The sequence below is a fragment of the Corythoichthys intestinalis genome, chromosome 1 (genome assembly GCF_030265065.1).
Source record: "Corythoichthys intestinalis isolate RoL2023-P3 chromosome 1, ASM3026506v1, whole genome shotgun sequence".
Classification (NCBI taxonomy): Eukaryota; Metazoa; Chordata; class Actinopteri; order Syngnathiformes; family Syngnathidae; genus Corythoichthys; species Corythoichthys intestinalis.
The window spans coordinates 82,769,785-82,790,151 of NC_080395.1; the positions used below are offsets into that span (position 1 = coordinate 82,769,785).

At 40.0% G+C, this 20,367-nt stretch overlaps 1 protein-coding gene across 1 annotated transcript in view; it reads right to left on the reverse strand.

Annotated features, from left to right (window-relative positions):
• The window catches only part of LOC130922677 (docking protein 4-like), an 86,219-nt gene that overhangs the window by 56,664 nt on the left and 9,188 nt on the right, over positions 1 to 20,367 (reverse strand). The window contains exons 3-4 of the mRNA XM_057847592.1: positions 11,975 to 12,082; positions 1,770 to 1,884 (exon numbers count right to left, since the gene is read on the reverse strand). Of these exons, the coding sequence (XP_057703575.1) occupies positions 1,770 to 1,884; positions 11,975 to 12,082 (223 nt within the window). The remainder of the gene's footprint in view (positions 1 to 1,769; positions 1,885 to 11,974; positions 12,083 to 20,367) is intronic.

A 20,367-nucleotide genomic window follows, 5' to 3' on the forward strand; every position in this document is an offset into this window, starting at 1 on the left:
GCGACGGGGCGAAACAAACAATTCTGCCATGAAGAGATTAATTTTCACTTTCTTTCTATGTATTTTTCTTACATTTTTATGCTCCTACGCCCAACGAATAAACACCATGCACGTATCCCACTATCGGAGCGACCCCCCAACAAAGTAGGAAAAAGTAGGCTTAGAAGACTCAGCAACATTAACTGATGACTTTTGACCGGCTTTCCCAAGTTTCAAAGCATTTTTCCGATAGAAAAATGTCGCTTGCTTTAGAAAATCTGCAAGCAAAGATTAAAGTGCTTAAAAAAAGCCTTGTTTTGACACAGCAAGTTCACGAGCTAAAGACGGAAAAAGCCACGCTCAAAGCAACAACTGAGACTACAACGACTTTGCTTGAAGCTGTCGAAAAACAAAAGAAAGGTGCAATGTCCTTTATCCATTAAAGAAGAAGTTCAGACAATAAGGTAAATGCACTGAGGTTACGGTACATAAGCACTACCGATAGCGCTCGGTATCAAGACTCTGAAGTCATGTCGTGGTTCTACTAACGGATGACTACTCTCTACGACAGTGTTACCCATTACAGACTTGGCTGCTGGTCATTTGTTCTTGTTTCAGAGATGTTTCTTGGAAGCAGGTGCAACCAATTCTCATCAGCGGCATATTTAAACGCAGGCAAACCAAGCAACGGTTGTCGAGATATTGCCTTGCTGGGCGCCAACGGACGCTTTGTATTCTTGAGCTCGGTATTCACATTTGGCTAGCTCCGCCCCTGCCTTGGTTAGTTTTTCTGCCAACCTTGTTTTGAATCCTCTACCTTGTGCTGGTATTTGAGTGTATTTCTGTTACTTTTGTCACCTTGGTTTACCCTCGGGTTAATTCTAGTTATCTCTGTGGACCAGTTATAACGGCCCCTTTTTGTTATCTTTTTCGTGATCGCGTGTTTCGTATACTATAAACCAGGGGTCAGCAACCCTGGTATTCAAGTGCCACTATCCAGCTTGTTTTCCATGCCTCCCTCCTTTAACACACCTGGATCAAATAATCATGATCATTATCAGGCTCCTGCTGAGCTTGCTGATGAGCTGATCATTTGATTCAGGTGTGTCAAAGGAGGGAGAGATGGAAAACAAGCTGTATAGTGGCACTCGAGGACCAGGGTTGCTGACCCCTGCTATAAACTATAATCGAATGCCTCTCATGTTTTCTGTTTCGGGGTCCAGCCTTGTTTTCCGCATTCGCGGACTGTAACACTATAAAGCTATTTCATATTTCTCGTGGACCTGAAGGTAAAGATAGGACATACAACGGGGGAAAAAATGGGTGAGGGGGTGCAAAATGGCCAAAGACAGACCTTATTTTTCATTGTTGCATGAGAAAGATGCTAAACGAAATGCAGGCACAAAGCAATGAGTTTTATTATTTCATAGAGGAGGGTGAGATCTACAGGTTTCGGCGAGAACGTGGTTGAGCCACAATTCAAGCGTCCCAACGCTTGGAAAACTTCAACAAAGGACCGACATTCACAATGAATAGGTTTCCGTCCTGCTGGATGCGTACTACCTTAATGCACGTTGCACACGAGGCACAATTGGGTTTGCACCATCCACACACTGTCCCGATGGCTCCCAAGAGCCGATGATGCTGTTTGTTGCACACAAAGCAGCGTTGGAGTATGAGTCAATTTTGTCAAACATGAGAAAGATGTTCCCCTTAAGTTTTTTGGAGCACCACACAATCCATCAAATAAATGGTTTAGAAAAATCAAAGTTTTTTTTTTTTTTTTTTACCTGATTCACAAGTGAAAGTCCGTGAGGTGTCATCATTAAATACAATGGCCAATGCTTGTCGCTTGGTATCACGAGGCAGACGTGTCACAGTCTTAACGTTGCTGATTTCTGTCACCTAGGCAACAAAATAAAGGTAATACAAGGGGTTGGGAGTGGGTAAAAAATTGATTGCAATTGTACTTTGTATTGATCTTTTTTTGTTTTACTCACTTTTCCTTTTTTTTTGTCCTGTTCCGCTGCTTTGACATGCAGAACGGGAGTTTGGTTTACTAGCTTTGCAGTTGTTTCCAATCTTTTGTTTATTCAGAAAATTCAGAAGTAACAACGGACACAGAGGAAATAGTGATACACAAACCTGATTGAACTTGAGCAGCACTGGCCACATTGGCATGTCCAAGTTATGTAATACAGTGGTACTGTCTACTTACGGACGTCTCTACAGTGTATCATAAAAGTGAGTACACCCCTCGCATTTCTGCAGATATTTAAGTATATCTTTTCGTGGCTGACTCCCCACCTCTTCAATCTCAGTGCAATGCTGACAGCACTCCTGTAACGAGTCACATGACATTTTGGAGGGAAAATGACAAGCAGTACTCAATTTGGACATTTAGGGATGTACGTAGTTTCTAAGGGGTGTACTCACTTTTTTGCCTGGGGTTTAGATATTAATGGCTATATTTTGAGTTATTTTGAGGGGAAAATAAATTGACTCCAATATACAGGCTAAGCTGCACACAGACTACTTTTCATTGTATTAAAGTGTCATTTTGTCAGTGTTGTCCCATGAAAAGATAAATATCTGCAGAAATGCGAGAGGTGTACTCATTTTTGTGATACACTGTACATACAGAACTTTCAGGTTAAGAAACTTTTGCCTCTCGTTACGAAAGAAATTTCAGGATATGAAAGGCAAAAGTACAGTATGGCTTTTACTCGCAGCTCCAAAAGTTTAGTGAACGTAACATACTTATTGCTGTTCTGCCAGTGGCTATTGCCTAGCATTTCTGGCATGCAACTGGCTAAGATGGATTTTTGCTGTATGTGTATGTGTGTGTCCCAGCATCCTCTTCGTGTTCCGACAGCTTTACATGAGTGTATTAATGTTAGTCCATTCACTCTTGCTCATGCTCATCAACTTCCATCCCCCCTTCACCTCTTCCTACACTCTGCTGATCTACTTTGTCTGGACAGAAATGGGGTTGTATCACTGGAACTGTTATGCAATTAATCAGTGTTTCTCAACTGATAGGTTGTGACCTAATAGTGGTTTATGTTCCCTAGGTGGGTTAGCTAGCTTACCTCTTCCCATACTTGCTGATTTATCCTTGCTGCAAGCAAATAACTCTCTAATATCAATTTGCAGGAGTAATGCTGTTTGAGTCACATAGAAATAATATAAAAAAAACACATCATGTTACAGATTACAGGGACTGCAGCAATAAATAAAATGCTGGTGAAACATCAGGAAATTATTTCTAGCACATAAATAAACTTGTGAGAGGATATATCCCAATGATAGGCAATTAATTCACTCAGATTGATTCTATTCATTTGGTCATATAAAAAATAATATTAGTATTGATACAGTTTAAATACCACATATCAATCATAATAATAATAATAATAATAATAATAATAATCATAGACGTAGCTCTTGAGTGAGAGATTCTCTATGGAACCCCAAAAGGGTAAAAAATAAATAAATAAAAACATTTTGAAATAATTACCCTTTGATAAATCACAGACAAATTATGTATTACGGCCCTTAAATTGTAAAATAAGGTAATTTTGAAACGATTTTACAAGTTATTTTCACAAAGTATTTTTTATTTTTTTTATTTCATAATCCCTTTTTCCACAATTTTTATTTCATAATGTCATTTTTCAGCACATGATTTTACAACATAAAAAGCATTTTTCACAAAGTTTTTGATTTGTACTTTTTACTTTTACTTCACTACATTTTACAGCAGGTATCTATACTTTTTACTCCACTACTTTTTCGGCCGCTGAAGGTCGACGATCTCCACGGTCCTCCTCTGACCTCCGTTCGCCAGTCTTTGTAGGTTATGGTGACAATTATTATTGTGGTAACATCGCAAAATAAATCGCCAGCTTCGTCAGGTTTTTAAGCATTTATTTCAGAACTTGTGCAACACAACATGCCTACTCTCCGCTGCAGCTGAACATGAAAAGTGAAAGTAAAAAGTCCTCTCTCTCTCTGTCACGTCAGCCACGCGGTGCATTCAGGTACACCATGCAAAACACATTCGCCACATTAGAACCCGATTCATTACATTATTGCGGGTATTATTACTATTATTATATTTTTATTCATAATTTATTTGTTTTGCCCTGTGTAATTGCTATTTTCAATAGTACCAGCAGTACTGGTGGTTGATCTTGTGGTTGATGAATCTGAGAGTGAGATTTGTTGTCATTTCCTCCTTTTCTTTCCCTTTGAACATTGCTGTCATCACTTCAGTCATACACTTTTATTATTTCTCCATTAGAAAACAGGTTCTTATATTTGGCAAACACCCACGACACTCTGAGTGTGCACTCTGTTGAAATTTGTTGTTATGTCATAGATTTAACAATTTAGATTTAGATTTAACAATAAGCATTTTATGCAGGTTTTCGGGCTGTGGAACGAATTAATGGAATTATAATGTATTCTTACAGGAAAATCCAGCTGGACATACGATCAGTTCGACTTACAAGCAAGGCTGTGGAACGATATACTTTGTATGTAGAGGTACCACTGTACATAAATGATACAGCTTGCGCGTGTACTGCCATTACGGATGCCTTGTATGGAGAAAACGCGTGCGCAGGACAAATTTGGACCGAAACGGTTGTGTTTGGATGGGAAAACTAAAAAAAAAAGAAAATCCTCAGCATCCCCTGCTGTGACTGATTTCCAGCATCCCTGAGTAATTCTGATGGAAGCAAATCAACAAAAATGCATTCACAATGACGAGTAACTGAAGGATAAGAAGAGGGTGTCACACCGTGGTGAGGTTTGTCGTGTCATGGGTATTTCCTGCTTAATTTTGTTGATCTTTCCCTCCTTGTTTCAGAGCACTTGCCCTTCCTCATGTCCACCCTAATCACCAGTTGGTTCCACATGTTCCCCATTACCCTCTGTGTGCTGTGTCAGTCTCCCCTTTGTTTTGTTTTTTTGAATCTGAATCATACGTAAGCCTTTTTGTGTTTGTTTGCTACTTTGTGTTTTGGATAATGTTTTTGCCTTCCTTGATGAAGTGAACCTTTTTTTAAGAACTTGCCAAGTTTGTTTTTACCTTAAGTGAAAAATTTTGAATTAAATGTTTTTGTTAATCAAGTAAACTGCATTAGAGTCCTGCCTTGTCAACTCTTGACGACAAAACATGTGAGTTTTAATGAAACGACATCCTACTTTAACTATCTGATCTGATTATGCTGTCAACATTTTATTTATCTGAATCAGTATTATATGTATCCACTCTGGTGTGTGTTAGTTATGCAGAAAATATAACTGCTGTGCAGGGCCCCCCCGGTTAGGCACAGCTAAAAGGGGTGTGGGCACAGCGTGCCTCTCCACCAGCAGTTCTGGCAGATGGGACACCCTCAGTGCCCCAGAACCCAGAGCGGTCTCCCAGTCCATCCAATTTGCCGCCAACCGGCCTTCGGTAAGAGCAGGAAGAGAGGCGCGACCACCCTAACCACCACCACCCACCCACTGCATCCCCCACCATTGCCGCAACTCCCCACCTGGCCTGAACCGCAGCAAGACCACAAGGCCCAGGGCAGGAGAATTTTCATTTTGGAAAAGGGTGACGTGCCCTCTCCGGGTCGGGGATGAGCTCCTGCCCCGAGTTCAAGGATCTTGGGGTCTTGTTCACGAGTGAGGGTAGGAGGGAGCGGAAGATGGACAGGCAGATCAGTTCAGCGTCTACAGTACATGTTAACATAAATGACAAGCTCCGTCATTAAGGTGAAAACATAACAATTATTGACAGTAACTTTAACTGTAAAACACTGCTCAATGAGAGAAATGGCATTTGGGGGTTACAAAGCTGTTTACTGACATCATCAGCCAGTACTTCAATGCATCTTGTGGTTGATAAATCTGAGAGTGAGATTTGTTGTCATTTCCTCCTTTTCTTTCCCTTTGAACATTGCTGTCATCACTTCAGTCATACACTTTTATTATTCCTCCATTAGAAAACAGGTTCTTATATTTGGCAAACACCCACGACACTCTGAGTGTGCACTCTGTTGAAATTTGTTGTTATGTCATAGATTTTACAATAACCTTTCTTGACTCTTGATATGACTGCTTCAGCCTGTTAATTTCTTTTTTTTTCCTTTTTTTTTTAAACCTGTCCTGTTCAGCTGTTTGACACAGAGAATGGAAGTCTAAGTGCCCAGATTCTGAACAGTTTTAATGTTTCACATTGAGAGTCTGACATACTCCCATTGTGATCATTCAAAATACCTTTTTATTATGACAAAGCAGCGAACAGGAAGGGATTATGGGGGGACAGAAGAAAAGAAATACAAGAGAAGAAGGAAAAGAAACACATACACAAACAACAACTAGAAATACATTGAACATCTAAACTAGCCTGTTAATTTCTTGCCTTCTCAATTCTGATTTAGGATAAAACAATCTTCAAAAGAGCTGGGCTCTTTAACATAATGGCGTTTCGCATTTTCATCAGAGCAACTGTCTTTAAGCATATTAAGCACATAGGTTTGGTACTTGCAGTTGGTAAAATGGACTCATATTTGTCATTCCATTCCTCATTGAAACGGCATTTTTCGTTGTCCACTTTTCTTCTCTTGGTCATGCCATTTTGCTAGATTCGATCTTCTACTGGTGGCATGTTAACAAAGAGATTGCAAAGTGCCGGGTGCGACTCGTGTTTCACACTGCTGCGGCTCGTCCACGCTAGCTAGCTGCATGTAGGCTCTCTCAGCCAATTAGCGCATCCATGCAGGCTCTCTCAGCCAATCAGCGCATCGTTGTTAGAGAGGACAACAGAAGTGGGAACATGATAGATATTTAAGTAAAAATCAAACAGAATTTAGCGATAGAATAGTGCATAGTGATAGATCGGCGATTCAAACGAATGATATATGTTGGAATGTTTTTTTTTCGTCCGTTAGTCCGCAGAGAGGTGTGACATGGTCCGGTCGTGGACCGCGGTCCGCTAATTGAGGCCCCCGGGTATTCAAGTAGTTTTGACCACAAAACGATACGTATAAAGGCCAATAACACTTATGACTATACCTGCTGTTTACGTTGAATTATCAAATGTAAAACTATTGTATTTTTTGGGGTTTGAATGTTCATCCTAACATGTTGAATATAGGTTCAAAATGGCTCGTTAAGCATGTTTGGTTGTCAATAGGACAATTACAAATTTTGACTCATAAGATTCTGATTTTTTTATCTTTTTGGGCCCAAAATGTTAATTTATAATTGGTCAGTTGTTACGGCTCACTCATCTTCAGCTTCACATTCTCCTCACTGACTGCTGTGCACACCTATCACCAATGTCCACACCTGCCTCCACTCCACAATCAACTGCCTGCCACTATGAGAGACTGGTCTACACATAATTCTACGCCAGAGCTTCACCTCACTTCGTATAGTAAAAGTTCAGGCCACTATATTCACTAAATTTGAGCCTCATTTGTAATTACTTTCATTACAGCAATACTGAGCCAACTAAGCCTTCCAGCACAATCAAGAAATCTGCAGAACCACCACTTTTTACCTATTCTCCATTTTTGTCTTTGTTTACAAAACACGCCCTTGGACATCTGTGGCCTATACTACGAACCGAGTTCAACCTCCCCAGAAGTAATCCAGTTTACCATCGGGTAACCGGAGTTGACAAAACCTGGTTGTCTAGTTTGTGGTCAATCGGTGCTACGACGCTGATTATGAGGTTGATTAGTCGAACCTGTGTCAACCCAGTCAGAGTTACTGCGCGTTCACATAAAAGGGGGCGGTGACCACAGTCAAACACTACTTGTGACGATGGCACGGGCACCTTACTTCACGGAGGAGGAATGCGCGATGATCATGCGGAATTATGAGGAATTAAAATCCACCCTCACCGCGAAATCCAACACCGCTTCGGCGAGTAGAGCGCAACGGGTCTGTTGACAGCGACCCCCCCCCCCCCCCAAAAAAAATTATGTTATATTTGTGAGGACTCAGGAGAAGAAGGAAATGCGGGGATGCCATGCGTTGTTGCGTAAATAAAAGCCCGTCTTTTGTAACGATTTTTCACAGTTAAACAAGACTGTAAGATGCATATTCAATAAACATTTATATCTTTTATATGTGTGCGTCTGTCCTATCAGTGGATTTGACATTTAATTTAATCTCCTCGAGTTGGCAGAAAAAAACTCAAGTTTTCTCAATGTTGAAATAGTCTACATATTTCTATGATTATTATAAATGCATCAATTTGAAGCGTTTCCATACCCCACTCCGAATCGCACGGCATACAGTGTTCTTACGCAGATATTCAGCATCACCGATGGAATACATATATTTTTCCTGGCGAAAGAGCGCACGGACAGGCACACACAATCTGCGCGGTTGTGAGGGCCTGACTTGGCGGGTTACATTAGTGACGTCTGCCTAGATCAATTGGCACAGGTAAAGAATTCCCTCAGCTGAAAATCTATATCTTTCATGGAGAACATCTTCCGGGTACGCCAGCGGATTCTGGCGGTCCCGAAATACCCGTGCCCTCCGGAGAGAGCCCCTCACAATCCGCGCGCCAATGTCGTATGGGTCGTCCAAGTACGCTGTCATTGTCAGGGGGACACGTCCGCGGAGGAGTGCTGTTTAAATAGAGCGTGGTTAATTGGAATCCTGATGTTAAGCAAGATCTAACTCTGACACGACCAGGTTTGGCGTGTGGCATGTGTTGCCATGGCAACACTTCTCGGTTCCAACATATCCACCTTTCGTAGTCTCGCATAGGCGCGAACTTACGTCGCACGTGATAAAGTTACTCTCGAAGTTACCCTGCTAAGCCAGAAAATCGGCTTCGTAGTATAGGCCACTGATTTCCGACTTCTCATTGCTGTGCTTTTGGGTCACATAACATCAGTGACGTAAACAACCGTTTGGACATGAAGTTCAAGGTGTCCTGGAAAAAGGGGACCAAACCGAGGACATTGTGAACCCTTCTGTCTTTGATATATAAAGGCAACATCAAAGGCATGCAAAATCGGACAAAATAGGCCCAGACTTGTAGGGGTTAACTCGCAGTTCTGTGGGAAAAAAAATGCTTGATTTTTTTCCGTCCGACTATTTTGTTAAATTTTTATAACAGCACCGTCCAGCGATTAAAACACTTTTGTTATATTTTACATATCTTTATTTTATATACATGTATACGTTAATGAAATATATCATTTTTTAACAGTGATTCAATATTATTAATGATAAAAATTAGAAAAAAATGAAATAAGATAAAATGATGAACTCACCAAAACGCCACGTTTTTGGCTAAAACGCCAAAGTTACGTTATGCCTGAGAACATAGATTTCACTCTAATCTTCTGTGTCCTTGTGCCCCCAAAATGGTGTGCTTCGAGCAGGTGCAACAGGAGCGTGAACCGCCTTGAGCCTCCACGCTGGAGGTTCTCTTGGTGGTCGAATTTTTTCATTCCACACATTCATTCACAGTTTATCAGCGCATTGCAGCTCAACGAATGACAACAGATGGTAAATGGTGTTATACTTATATAGCGCTTTTCCACCTTTCAAGGCGCTCATCTTGCTCAAGGACACTTAGGTGAGTTCATCAGGGCAGAGAATTGAACCCACAACCTCTGGGTTGGGGGACAACTACTCTACCGCTGAGTCACGCCACCCCCAACAGCCAACAGATGCCACAATCCACCTCAGAGTGCCACATTTTGGGCTAAAAAGACACAGGGATTTCACCCCAAACCTCTGTGTGCTTTAGAACACATATAGTGAGTCTTGGGCGGCCCACTGTGCCAGTTGCTGTATTTTTTTGATCCAAGCATGCTTGAAACGACCATAATGGATTGTGCCAAGTTGCAAGTCAAGTTCACACTTGTTGCATCACCACAACATGCCCGGTTTTGTCCATTAAAGTCCAAAATTAAGTTTTGTCTGATAGCCAGTATTTCAAAAATGGCTCTCTGGTTCAACTCTGGCAACCACGGGAACGCATACATTATCTTGAAGTCCATACTACGGGGGGTGGGCAGGGCCATAATTATTTGCGCATTAACAAAATTGACGGCGTCAAAGGGGGTTTGCTTTCACACCGTTATTAACACATATATATATGTATGTACATATATGTGTATATATATATATATATATATATATATATATATATATATATATATATATATATAAAATTGTCGTCTCACCCACCCGAGCGTCATGGTCTCTCCTTTCAAGCTCGGGTCCTCTACCAGAGGCCTGGGAGCTTGAGGGTCCTGCGCAGGATATTAGCTGTCCCTACGATTGCGCTCTTCTGAATGGAGACGTCGGACGTTGTTCCTGGTATCTGTTGGAGCCATGCACCCAGCTTGGGGGTTACTGCCCCTAGTGTCCCGATCACTATTGGCACCACTCTTGCCTTCACTCCCCACATTTTCTCCAACTCTTCCTTCAACCCTTGATATTTCTCCAGCTTTTCATGTTCTTTTTTCCTGATGTTGCTATTCCTCGGGATTGCTACATCTATCACTACTGCTGTCTTCTGATGTTTATCCACCACCACTATGTCAGGCTGGTTGGCCATCACCAGTTTGTCTGTCTGGATCTGGAAGTCCCACAGGATCTTGGCTCGGTTGTTCTCGACCACCTTCGGAGGTGTCGCCCACCTTGACTCTGGGGTCTCCAGTCCGTACTCGGCACAGATGTTCCTGTACACTATACCTGCTACCTGGTTATGTCGTTCCATGTATGCCTTGCCTGCTAGCATCTTACACCCTGCTGTGATGTGCTGGACTGTCTCAGGGGCCTCTTTGCACAGCCTGCACCTGGGGTCCTGTCTGGTGTGATAGACCCCAGCCTCTATTGCTCTTGTGTTAAGGACCTGTTCTTGTGCTGCCATGATCAGTGCCTCTGTGTTGTCTTTCAGTCTGGCCTTTTCCAGCCACTGGTATGTTTTTCCCATGTCAGCTACCTCCTCGATTTGTCGGTGGTAGACACCATGCAGGGGCTTGTCCATCCATGATAGCTCCTCAGGGTCCTCCTCCTTATTGGGTTTCTGTTGCCTGAGGCATTCACCGAGCAGGTCATCACTGGGGGGCATTTTCATGATGTACTCTTGGAGGGATGTAGTTTCCTCCTGGATCATGGCTCTGATGCTCATGCTCACTAGTCCTCGGCCTTCCTCTTTCCGCTTTGTGTAGAGCCTCAGGATGCTGGACTTAGGGTGAAACCCTCCGTGCATTGTAAGGAGCTTCCTTGTCTTGATGTCGGTAGCCTGCATCTCTTCCAGTGGCCAGGATACGATGCCAGCAGGGTATCTGATTAGTATTTGATACACAGTCAATGGGAAAACCCATTGGCAGTGTATCAAATACTTGTTCTCCCCACTGTATATATATATATATATATATATATATATATATACACACACACACACACACACACACACACACACACACACACACACACACACACACATATATACAGTATATGTATAAACCCAGGTTTAATACATAAAAAACACGTTGCCTGTCCAACTTGACTTACAGCCTTTCATGAAACTCTATTCCACATTTAATGTTTTTCTCCTCAAGCCTGTTTCTTCGCCTATCTACACGGTCGTGTCTTCAACAGAAGAGAGATAAAAACAAGGAGATTAAAAAAAAATTTTTTTTTAATAATATTCAAAGTCCAATACATATAGACAGGACTTGAGAGTGACGTTTGTGATGGGAAAAACTGATATTACAGCTCTTTTAGCATACAAAAGTAGGATTTATTAGCAATTTAGTTTTCCTCATCAGAGAACATGAAATAATAAGTTGGTTGTGGAGCAGAAGGGCATTTCATTTACTCGTATCCAGAGGGAAGTACATTGGCTGAGTATGTTACATACTTTAACGGCTAAGGAGTGAGGGAATGGAAACAGTATGTTTGTGTGAAAGCTCATCACTCCTACATCACTCACCCACACACTCACCTTAGGAGAGGCTATAATGTGGGCAGACTTCTCATCGGGATATTTTTCCAGTCGACGAGGTCCTTTACTGGATGACTTCTTGAAAACTAACCAGCAACGTCGATATATCTGTAATATTAAAAACAACACTTACATATATTTAAAGTGACTGTCCAGTCTAAGTAAAAATGAATAAATTGTTTAATTGGACAAAAGTGTAAGCAGGATTTGTGTATTATTCTTATTGTTTAATTACATGTGTTTTATCTCATTTCAATGTATTTATTTATATGGGCTATTTATTTTATTTTGTATTTTTTTTTTCAAATGTGATATCATCTATATTTTTCTTAAATAATTTTAGTTCCTCTGTGAATATTAGTTCGTACTTGTTTTGCTGTGGTAGGACGGTTTTACATTGAACACGGGTAGTACTGGTGCACACCGCACAGAAAATAAAAGACAGAGTTGATACTGTCCTGCCGTGTTGGTTATTGTTAAAGCAAGGAAAACAGCAGTCAAGCAACAACAACAAGAAAACTGTGACACGATCTACTAAGCCTGAACGATATATCGTTTAAACATCCCTATCGCGATGTGCGCATGCGCAATAGTCCCATCGCAAGGACGTGCGATAGTTTTTTTTTTTTTATCCCACAAACTTCATGCGCTCGCACAGCCTCTCTCCCTCCCTCTCCCAGCTCTTTGCTCCTTAGTCACTGTGGTACTCGCTTATTAAAGTTAACAATGTTGACAGATGGTTGTCTTTGATCTTGCCAGAGAAGCCGACTTCACACGCGGCTCATAAGTCAATCATCATTTAACTTGGAAAACAGTTGCTGCGCAAGGAAGCGCGCGCTGGAATGAATGTGTGTGTATTGAGACGTTTGAGGCAGCCGGACATGTTATGTCGGGCAATAAACGCTAGAAGTGATCTTGAGGAGTTTGTAATTTCTGCAGGTCACTCCAGGAATCAGAAAGCATTTAATGAAGTCAAGCATTTTTCTACGACAGTACTTTATGGGGCGGCATGGCTCAGTGGTAGAGTAGTTGTCCCCCAACCCTGAGGGTGTGGGTTTTAATTCTCCGCCCTGATGAACTCGTCTAAGTGTCCTTGAGCAAGACACTGAACCCCACGTTGCTCCTGGTGCTGCGTCACCAGTAGGTGGATGGCGAGATAGTGTAAAGCGCTTTGAGCGCCTTGAAAGGTGGAAAAGCGCTATATAAGTATAACACCATTTAACACCATCTTGTTTAAAAATGATTCGATGGGACAGTAATGTTTAAAACTGATCATAATTATTACATTTGAAGTTCTTAAAAACAATTTATTAAAATATATAATATAAAAATATATAAATATAATATAATGATAATATAATATATATACTAGGGCTGTCAAAATTATCGCGTTAACGGGCGGTAATTTTTTAAATTAATCACGTTAAAATATTTGACGCAATTAACGCACATGTCCCGCTCAGACAGTATTCTGCCTTTTGGTAAGTTTTACAGCAAGGCTTTTTGTGCAGTCTAACAGCAAACTCTTGTGGTCGCTTTGCGACATGGTTTATTGTTTTCTTGCTAGTTCAATATGGCTGCACGACGTCTCGGGCTGACGCCTACGTTGTAATGTTGTGCTTATATGATCCTTGGACAACATTTGTCCGTAAGTTGTAAAGAATGTACATATTATGTTAGTAAGCGAAATGTTATATTTTTTGTATGAGACGCTTTTTGTTTATGTTTAGTGAACCTGTATAGCGTGCTAAGCTAACGTTGTTGCTAATGCAATGCTTGTGTACTTTTTTTTTGTAGTTTTACGACAGTCTAAAGAAGACAATGGTTTGAGGCCATTTTATTAATAAATCAGATGAAAAAGGAGAAGTCTGATTATTAAGGCCTCGTTCACTAGCTGTCTAGCTTTGGAAAAAGTAGACGCTTCGGAGTGAGGACAGCACAGACAGATTTAAATGACAGTAGAGTGAAATGCCCACTACAGTCCTTATGTACCGTATGTTGAATGTATATTTCCATCTTGTGTCTTATCTTTCCATTCCAACAATTTATTTTACAGAATATGTATATAATTTACAGAAAAATATGGCATATTTTATAGATGGTTTGAGTTGCGATTAATTGCGATTAATGCATTTTTAAGCTGTAATTAATTCGATTAAAAATTTTAATCGTTTGACAGCATATATACATTTTTAAAAATCATACTTTGGGGAAAAAAAGTGAAAAAACATGTCTTATATGTATCTCTTTCGGATGCTAAATCTAAATAATACATGAACACACACTAAAAAAAAAAAATTTTTTTTTCTTTTCTTTGGGGGGCGCTACTTTGCTTTTTTTCATTTATGGCGGCGGGTTCTGGTCCCCACTAACTGCGAAAAACAAGGGATCACTGTACACTGTGGTCACGGTGAATCATCCAAAGTCTTTCCAAACACCTATTCAAGTCATCTAGTAAAACTTTCTTTAAAAAAAAAAATATATACATATATATATATATATATATACAGGGGTGCACATAAGTGGTCCGCATGCGCGCATGCGTACCGGACGTAGAAAAACGCGCTGGCCCTCAACGACTTCCATACGCTTTTGCGTACCGATGGCTGACCACCGTATTTGCGGCGGACACGAGAAAATAACTTCTCAAAATGTCAAAGAGGCAGGCCACACTGAGTTCGTGTTCCCCCACCCCCGTCAAAAGACAGACAGACGACAGAGACGTCACCGGAGCTACCGAAAAAAAGGACTTTTGCTGAAAAGTAGGAGGTACCATGGCTAGAAGCAAATGATGCTCGCACGGAAATGCGGTACAAAATGTGCTGTGAGAATCCCAATGTCGCCGATAAGAGCAGCGCATTTTATGTAGGGTCAAAGAATTTCAGCCATCCAAACTTTGAAAAGCACGAAAAAAACAGAGAGTATGTGGCAATTAAGCAAACTATCGATGTCAAACAGGACCCCGCTCGCCCTATGGACAAGTGGCGAAATAAAGGTAATGAACAGCGACATGCACTGACAAACATGTTTTTGCTTGCATTTTACAAAGCTAAACATGCACGTTCAATAAGGTCTTATGAGGAGGACATCCCACTTTTAAAAAGGGTTGGAGTTAATGTGGGAGCCGCATAATGCCCTTTATTTTGAATTGGTGCTTTTTATTTCTTTACATTTCACTTCAAAGTAATGGCAATTTCGTTGTGCCAGTTGATGTTAATCAAGCATTAATTGTTAATATAATTAATTAAAGTTAATTGGCTCTAAGTAAAGCTTGTCATAAATTTATCGCATCAGGCGGGTCGGCTCTCAAGCTCAATGAGGACCAAGTCACATCTCCAGGTCCTCCTCTGAGAACCTGGGCAAAAAAATTATGTGCACCCCTGTATTTACAGTGCCTTGCAAAAGTATTCGGCCCCCTTGAACCTTTTAACCTTTCGCCACATTTCAGGCTTCAAACATAAAGACATAAAATTTTAATTTTTTGTCAAGAATCAACAACAAGTGGGACACAATCGTGAAGTGGAACAACATTTACTGGATAATTTAAACTTTTTTAACAAATAAAAAACTGAAAAGTGGGGCGTGCAATATTATTCGGCCCCTTTACTTTCAGAGCAGCAAACTCACTCCAGAAGTTCAGTGAGGATCTCTGAATGATCCAATGTTGTCCTAAATGACCGATGATGATAAATAGAGTCCACCTGTGTGTAATCAAGTCTCCGTATAAATGCACCTGCTCTGTGATAGTCTCAGGGTTCTGTTTAAAGTGCAGAGAGCATTATGAAAACCAAGGAACACACCAGGCAGGTCCGAGATACTGTTGTGGAGAAGTTTAAAGCCGGATTTGGATACAAAAAGATTTCCCAAGCTTTAAACATCTCAAGGAGCACTGTGCAAGCCATCATATTGAAATGGAAGGAGCATCAGTCCACTGCAAATCTACCAAGACCCGGCCGTCCTTCCAAACTTTCTTCTCAAACAAGGAGAAAACTGATCAGAGATGCAGCCAAGAGGCCCATGATCACTCTGGATGAACTGCAGAGATCTACAGCTGAGGTGGGAGAGTCTGTCCATAGGACATCAATCAGTCGTACACTGCACAAATCTGGCCTTTATGGAAGAGTGGCAAGAAGAAAGCCATTTCTCAAAGATATCCATAAAACGTCTCGTTTAAAGTTTGCCACAAGCCACCTGGGAGACACACCAAACATGTGGAAGAAGGTGCTCTGGTCAGATGAAACCAAAATTGAACTTTTTGGCCACAATGCAAAACGATAAGTTTGGCGTAAAAGCAACACAGCTCATCACCCTGAACACACCATCCCCACTGTCAAACATGGTGGTGGCAGCATCATGGTTTGGGCCTGCTTTTCTTCAGCAGGGACAGGGAAGATGGTTAAAATTGACGGGAAGATGGATGCAGCCAAATACAGGAACATTCTGGAAGAAAACCTGTTGGTATCAGCACAAGACCTGAGACTGGGACGGAGATTTATCTTCCAACAGGACAATGGTCCAAAACATAAAGCCAAATCTACAATGGAAAGGTTAAAAAATAAACGTATCCAGTTGTTAGAATGTCCAAGTCAAAGTCCAGACCTGAATCCAATCGAGAATCTGTGGAAAGAGCTGAAGACTGCTGTTCACAAACACTCTCCATCCAACCTCACTGAGCTCGAGCTGTTTTGCAAGGAAGAATGGGCAAGAATGTCAGTCTCTCGATGTGCAAAACTGATAGAAACATACCCCAAGCGACTTGCAGCTGTAATTGGAGCAAAAGGTGGCGCTACAAAGTATTAACGCAAGGGGGCCGAATAATATTGCACGCCCCACTTTTCAGTTTTTTATTTGTTAAAGAAGTTTAAATTATCCAATAAATTTTGTTCCACTTCACGATTGTGTCCCACTTGTTGTTGATTCTTGACAAAAAATTAAAATTTTATGTCTTTATGTTTGAAGCATGAAATGTAGCGAAAGGTTACAAGGTTCAAGGGGGCCGAATACTTTTGCAAGGCACTGTATATATATATATATATATATATATATATATATATATATATATATATATGTATAAGGGCTGTCAAACAATTAAAATTTTTAATCGAGTTAATCACAGCTTAAAAATTAATTAATTGTAATTAATCGCAATTCAAACCATCTCTAAAATATGCCATATTTTTCTGTAAATTATTGTTGGAATGGAAAGATAAGACACAAGACGGATATATACATTCATCATACTGTACATAAGTACTGTATTTGTTTATTATAACAATAAATCAACAAGATGGCATTAACATTATTAACATCCTGTTAAAGTGATCGATGGATAGAAAGACTTGTAGTTCTTAAAAGATAAATGTTAGTATAAGTTATAGAAATTTTGTATTAAAACCCCTCTTAATGTTTTCGTTTTAATAAAATTAGTAAAATTTTCAATCAAAAAATGAACTAGTAGGTCGTCATTATTAATGTCATTAATTACACAATTCTCATGGTCATAAAATCAGTCGCACCCAAGCGCCAGCAGAGGGCGACAAAACTCCAAAAACCACAAGTAACAAGTGCACATGAATCTGTGCTGCCATTTCAATATGTTTGAGCGGGGCATGTGCGTTAATTGCATCAAATATTTTAACGCGATTATTTTTCAAAATTAATTACCGCCCGTTAACGCGATCATTTTTACAGCCCTAAAATATATATATATATATATTTATTTATTTTATATCACAATATAATATTGCAATATATCGCAAACCCCCCAAAAATCACAACAATAGTTATTTCCAATATCATTCAGGCCTACGATCTACTCACAGCCTCAAGAGATCTCATGAACTCCAAAAGTAAGGGTTACAAAAGTAAAGATTGTTGTTAACCAGCCTGCAAAATTTGCATGAATGAAAAAAAATTGTGAGTACACCTATATATAATTAGGCTTTAAAAGGGGAGGGAAAAATCTTCACTCACTATTCATAGCCCGTTTGCTACCGAAGAAATGCAAAGTTTTATACAGTGTGTGCAGCTAAGAGGCAACTTACTGGCACAACCCATATTTTCATATCCCAAAGTTACTGTCTGTAGTAGGGGAGACTGGGGTAATGTGACACCCCCTATACCTAAGTGAGGGAGCACATTTGTGATCATGCAACCATCATGTTTTCAAACCCCTACCAATGCACCTGTCCAGAAATCCTCTTTCTACTGTGGTAAACATGTTTTTTTCCACAATAAAAAATATATTTCTTCTCATGTAAAGGTAAATGTTCTTTCTGTCAACTTAATCAGCTGTTGTGCCAAAGCAAACTGATTTAGCTTGAAAATATTTTATTACACATGTCTATCAACTAACAACATTTAAAACCATGTGATGGTGCTAGTTTAAGATTAGCCTGTGTTACTGGGGGGGGGGGGCGTTTTTTTTTTTTTTTTTTTTTTCTTCTACAAAATATTTTGGTGATTGGGTAAAGTGAGACAAATGATGTGGGGTAAAGTCTCACTTCACTCCTTCATGTCAGCAGTGACACAATACATAAGATAGCATCTGGATTTAGATCAGTGGTTCTTAACCTGGGTTCGTTCAAACCCCAGGGGTTCAGTGAGTCAGTCTAAGGGGTTTGGTAATGGTTAAGACACGCAGATTTTGGGATGCTGAAATCTAGGCAAAGTGGCGTTTTAGACCAGGTTTTGGACTGGTTAGGCCCCAATTTACAGCTTTATTTCAATTCTTTCAACTGCTAGTCCTCTATCTGATGGGAGAAGAAACTGGTTTGCTCAGTGTAAGATTGACTCTCACTTGGTAGGAGGAAGTATAATGGACCTACAGGTAACAGGCAGTGCATTTACATAAAAAAAAAACAACAACAAAAAACAAACAAAAAAACATTTGCGTCCCACTTTACACTACGAAAATAGTATGTGAGGCAAGAATAAGATAGAATGAGAATGTCGACATGAAAACAAAAATAGAAACTGTGAAATAAATTGAGTTTAATTTCATTTTCCAATGTGAAAAGCAAACCAAAAGGCAAAATTATTTGTTGTGAAGTCACAATGTTTATTGGATTTGTGAGAAGATTCATGTTTATTTATTTATTTTTTAACATAATGACTTTGTATAAAAAATTTGGCGATCATTTTGTGCAGGGTTTTTCATTAAATTTGATATCACTTGAGATGTAAAAAACATGACAGAAATTGCACAGCCAAGGTTAATGCAACCAAGCAGGTTTAATGCTAAACAATGTAAGATATATTCCTCCAAATCTGAATGAAAAATTCGAAGGTATGTGCATTGGGCCAGTCTTGGCTTAGTGGTCTGATAATGCTGCAGGCATAAAGATAAAAACATACATTTTGGCCTGTTTAAAAACATGCTGTCTAAATGAAAAGAAATTTGAATGGAAATTTTCTTCGGTTTTACCTTGCTAGCTGAGACTTATCAATTTTGAATTTGAAAGAAAAATGATTTTTCTCATTCCAAAGGGTTCGATTAATGCACGTGTCAAACTCATGGGGTTCGGTACCTTTAACAAGATTAAGAACCACTGATTTAGATCTACTGAATTTTCTCTGATGAAGCATTTGCACCATCCGTGGTGTCAGACAGGCCAAACCCTGAGCTGTAGAAGATCTAGATAACCCACCAATGCAGATGATCCACCTGCAGATGAACTACCCGCTTCAGACAATTCAGTAACTGATACGAATCAATTCACTGCATGTGGTCCACCTGGATAAGCCTGGTCAGCTGACTCAAATGTGCCACATGGTCCCAGACCGAAATATGCAAAGTTGTAAAAAAAGGGAAAAAAAGACCAACTCAAAAAAGAAAACAACCAAAACGAAAATTGTAGTTGGCGGCTCCAACACTTATAATAACACTTGCCAAATGAATAGTTCTGAAGACAGAAGTGATCCAGGAAACATGGATCAGCCATGGGTAATTTTGTCATATTATGTTATGGTGTATGATGATATTCTATTATAGTGTAGCAGATCTTGAGTTGTGTTCAGGCTTTTTAAAAAAATGACCAAACTTGAGGATGCTGTTACTATTCTGACATTCATTCTGAATTGTCTTATTGTCAAGCTACCTCTTAGGATGCTAAATTTCACAACATTTGCTATTATGATTTTTGATATTAAAGGGATCCTCTATTTTTAAGACGAGTAATTCTTAAAAGATAAATGTTAGTATGAGTTATAATAATTTGATATTAAAACCCCTCTTAATGTTTTTGTTTTAATAAAGTTTGGAAAATTATTTTAAGTGATAGGTCGCCATTCTTGTTACGTCGCAGTGCGTGACGTCACTGGTCCCTAGGGATGGGAATCGAAATCCGATTCCAATTTGGAACCGGTTCCGAGTGTTTCGAGGCCTCGACATC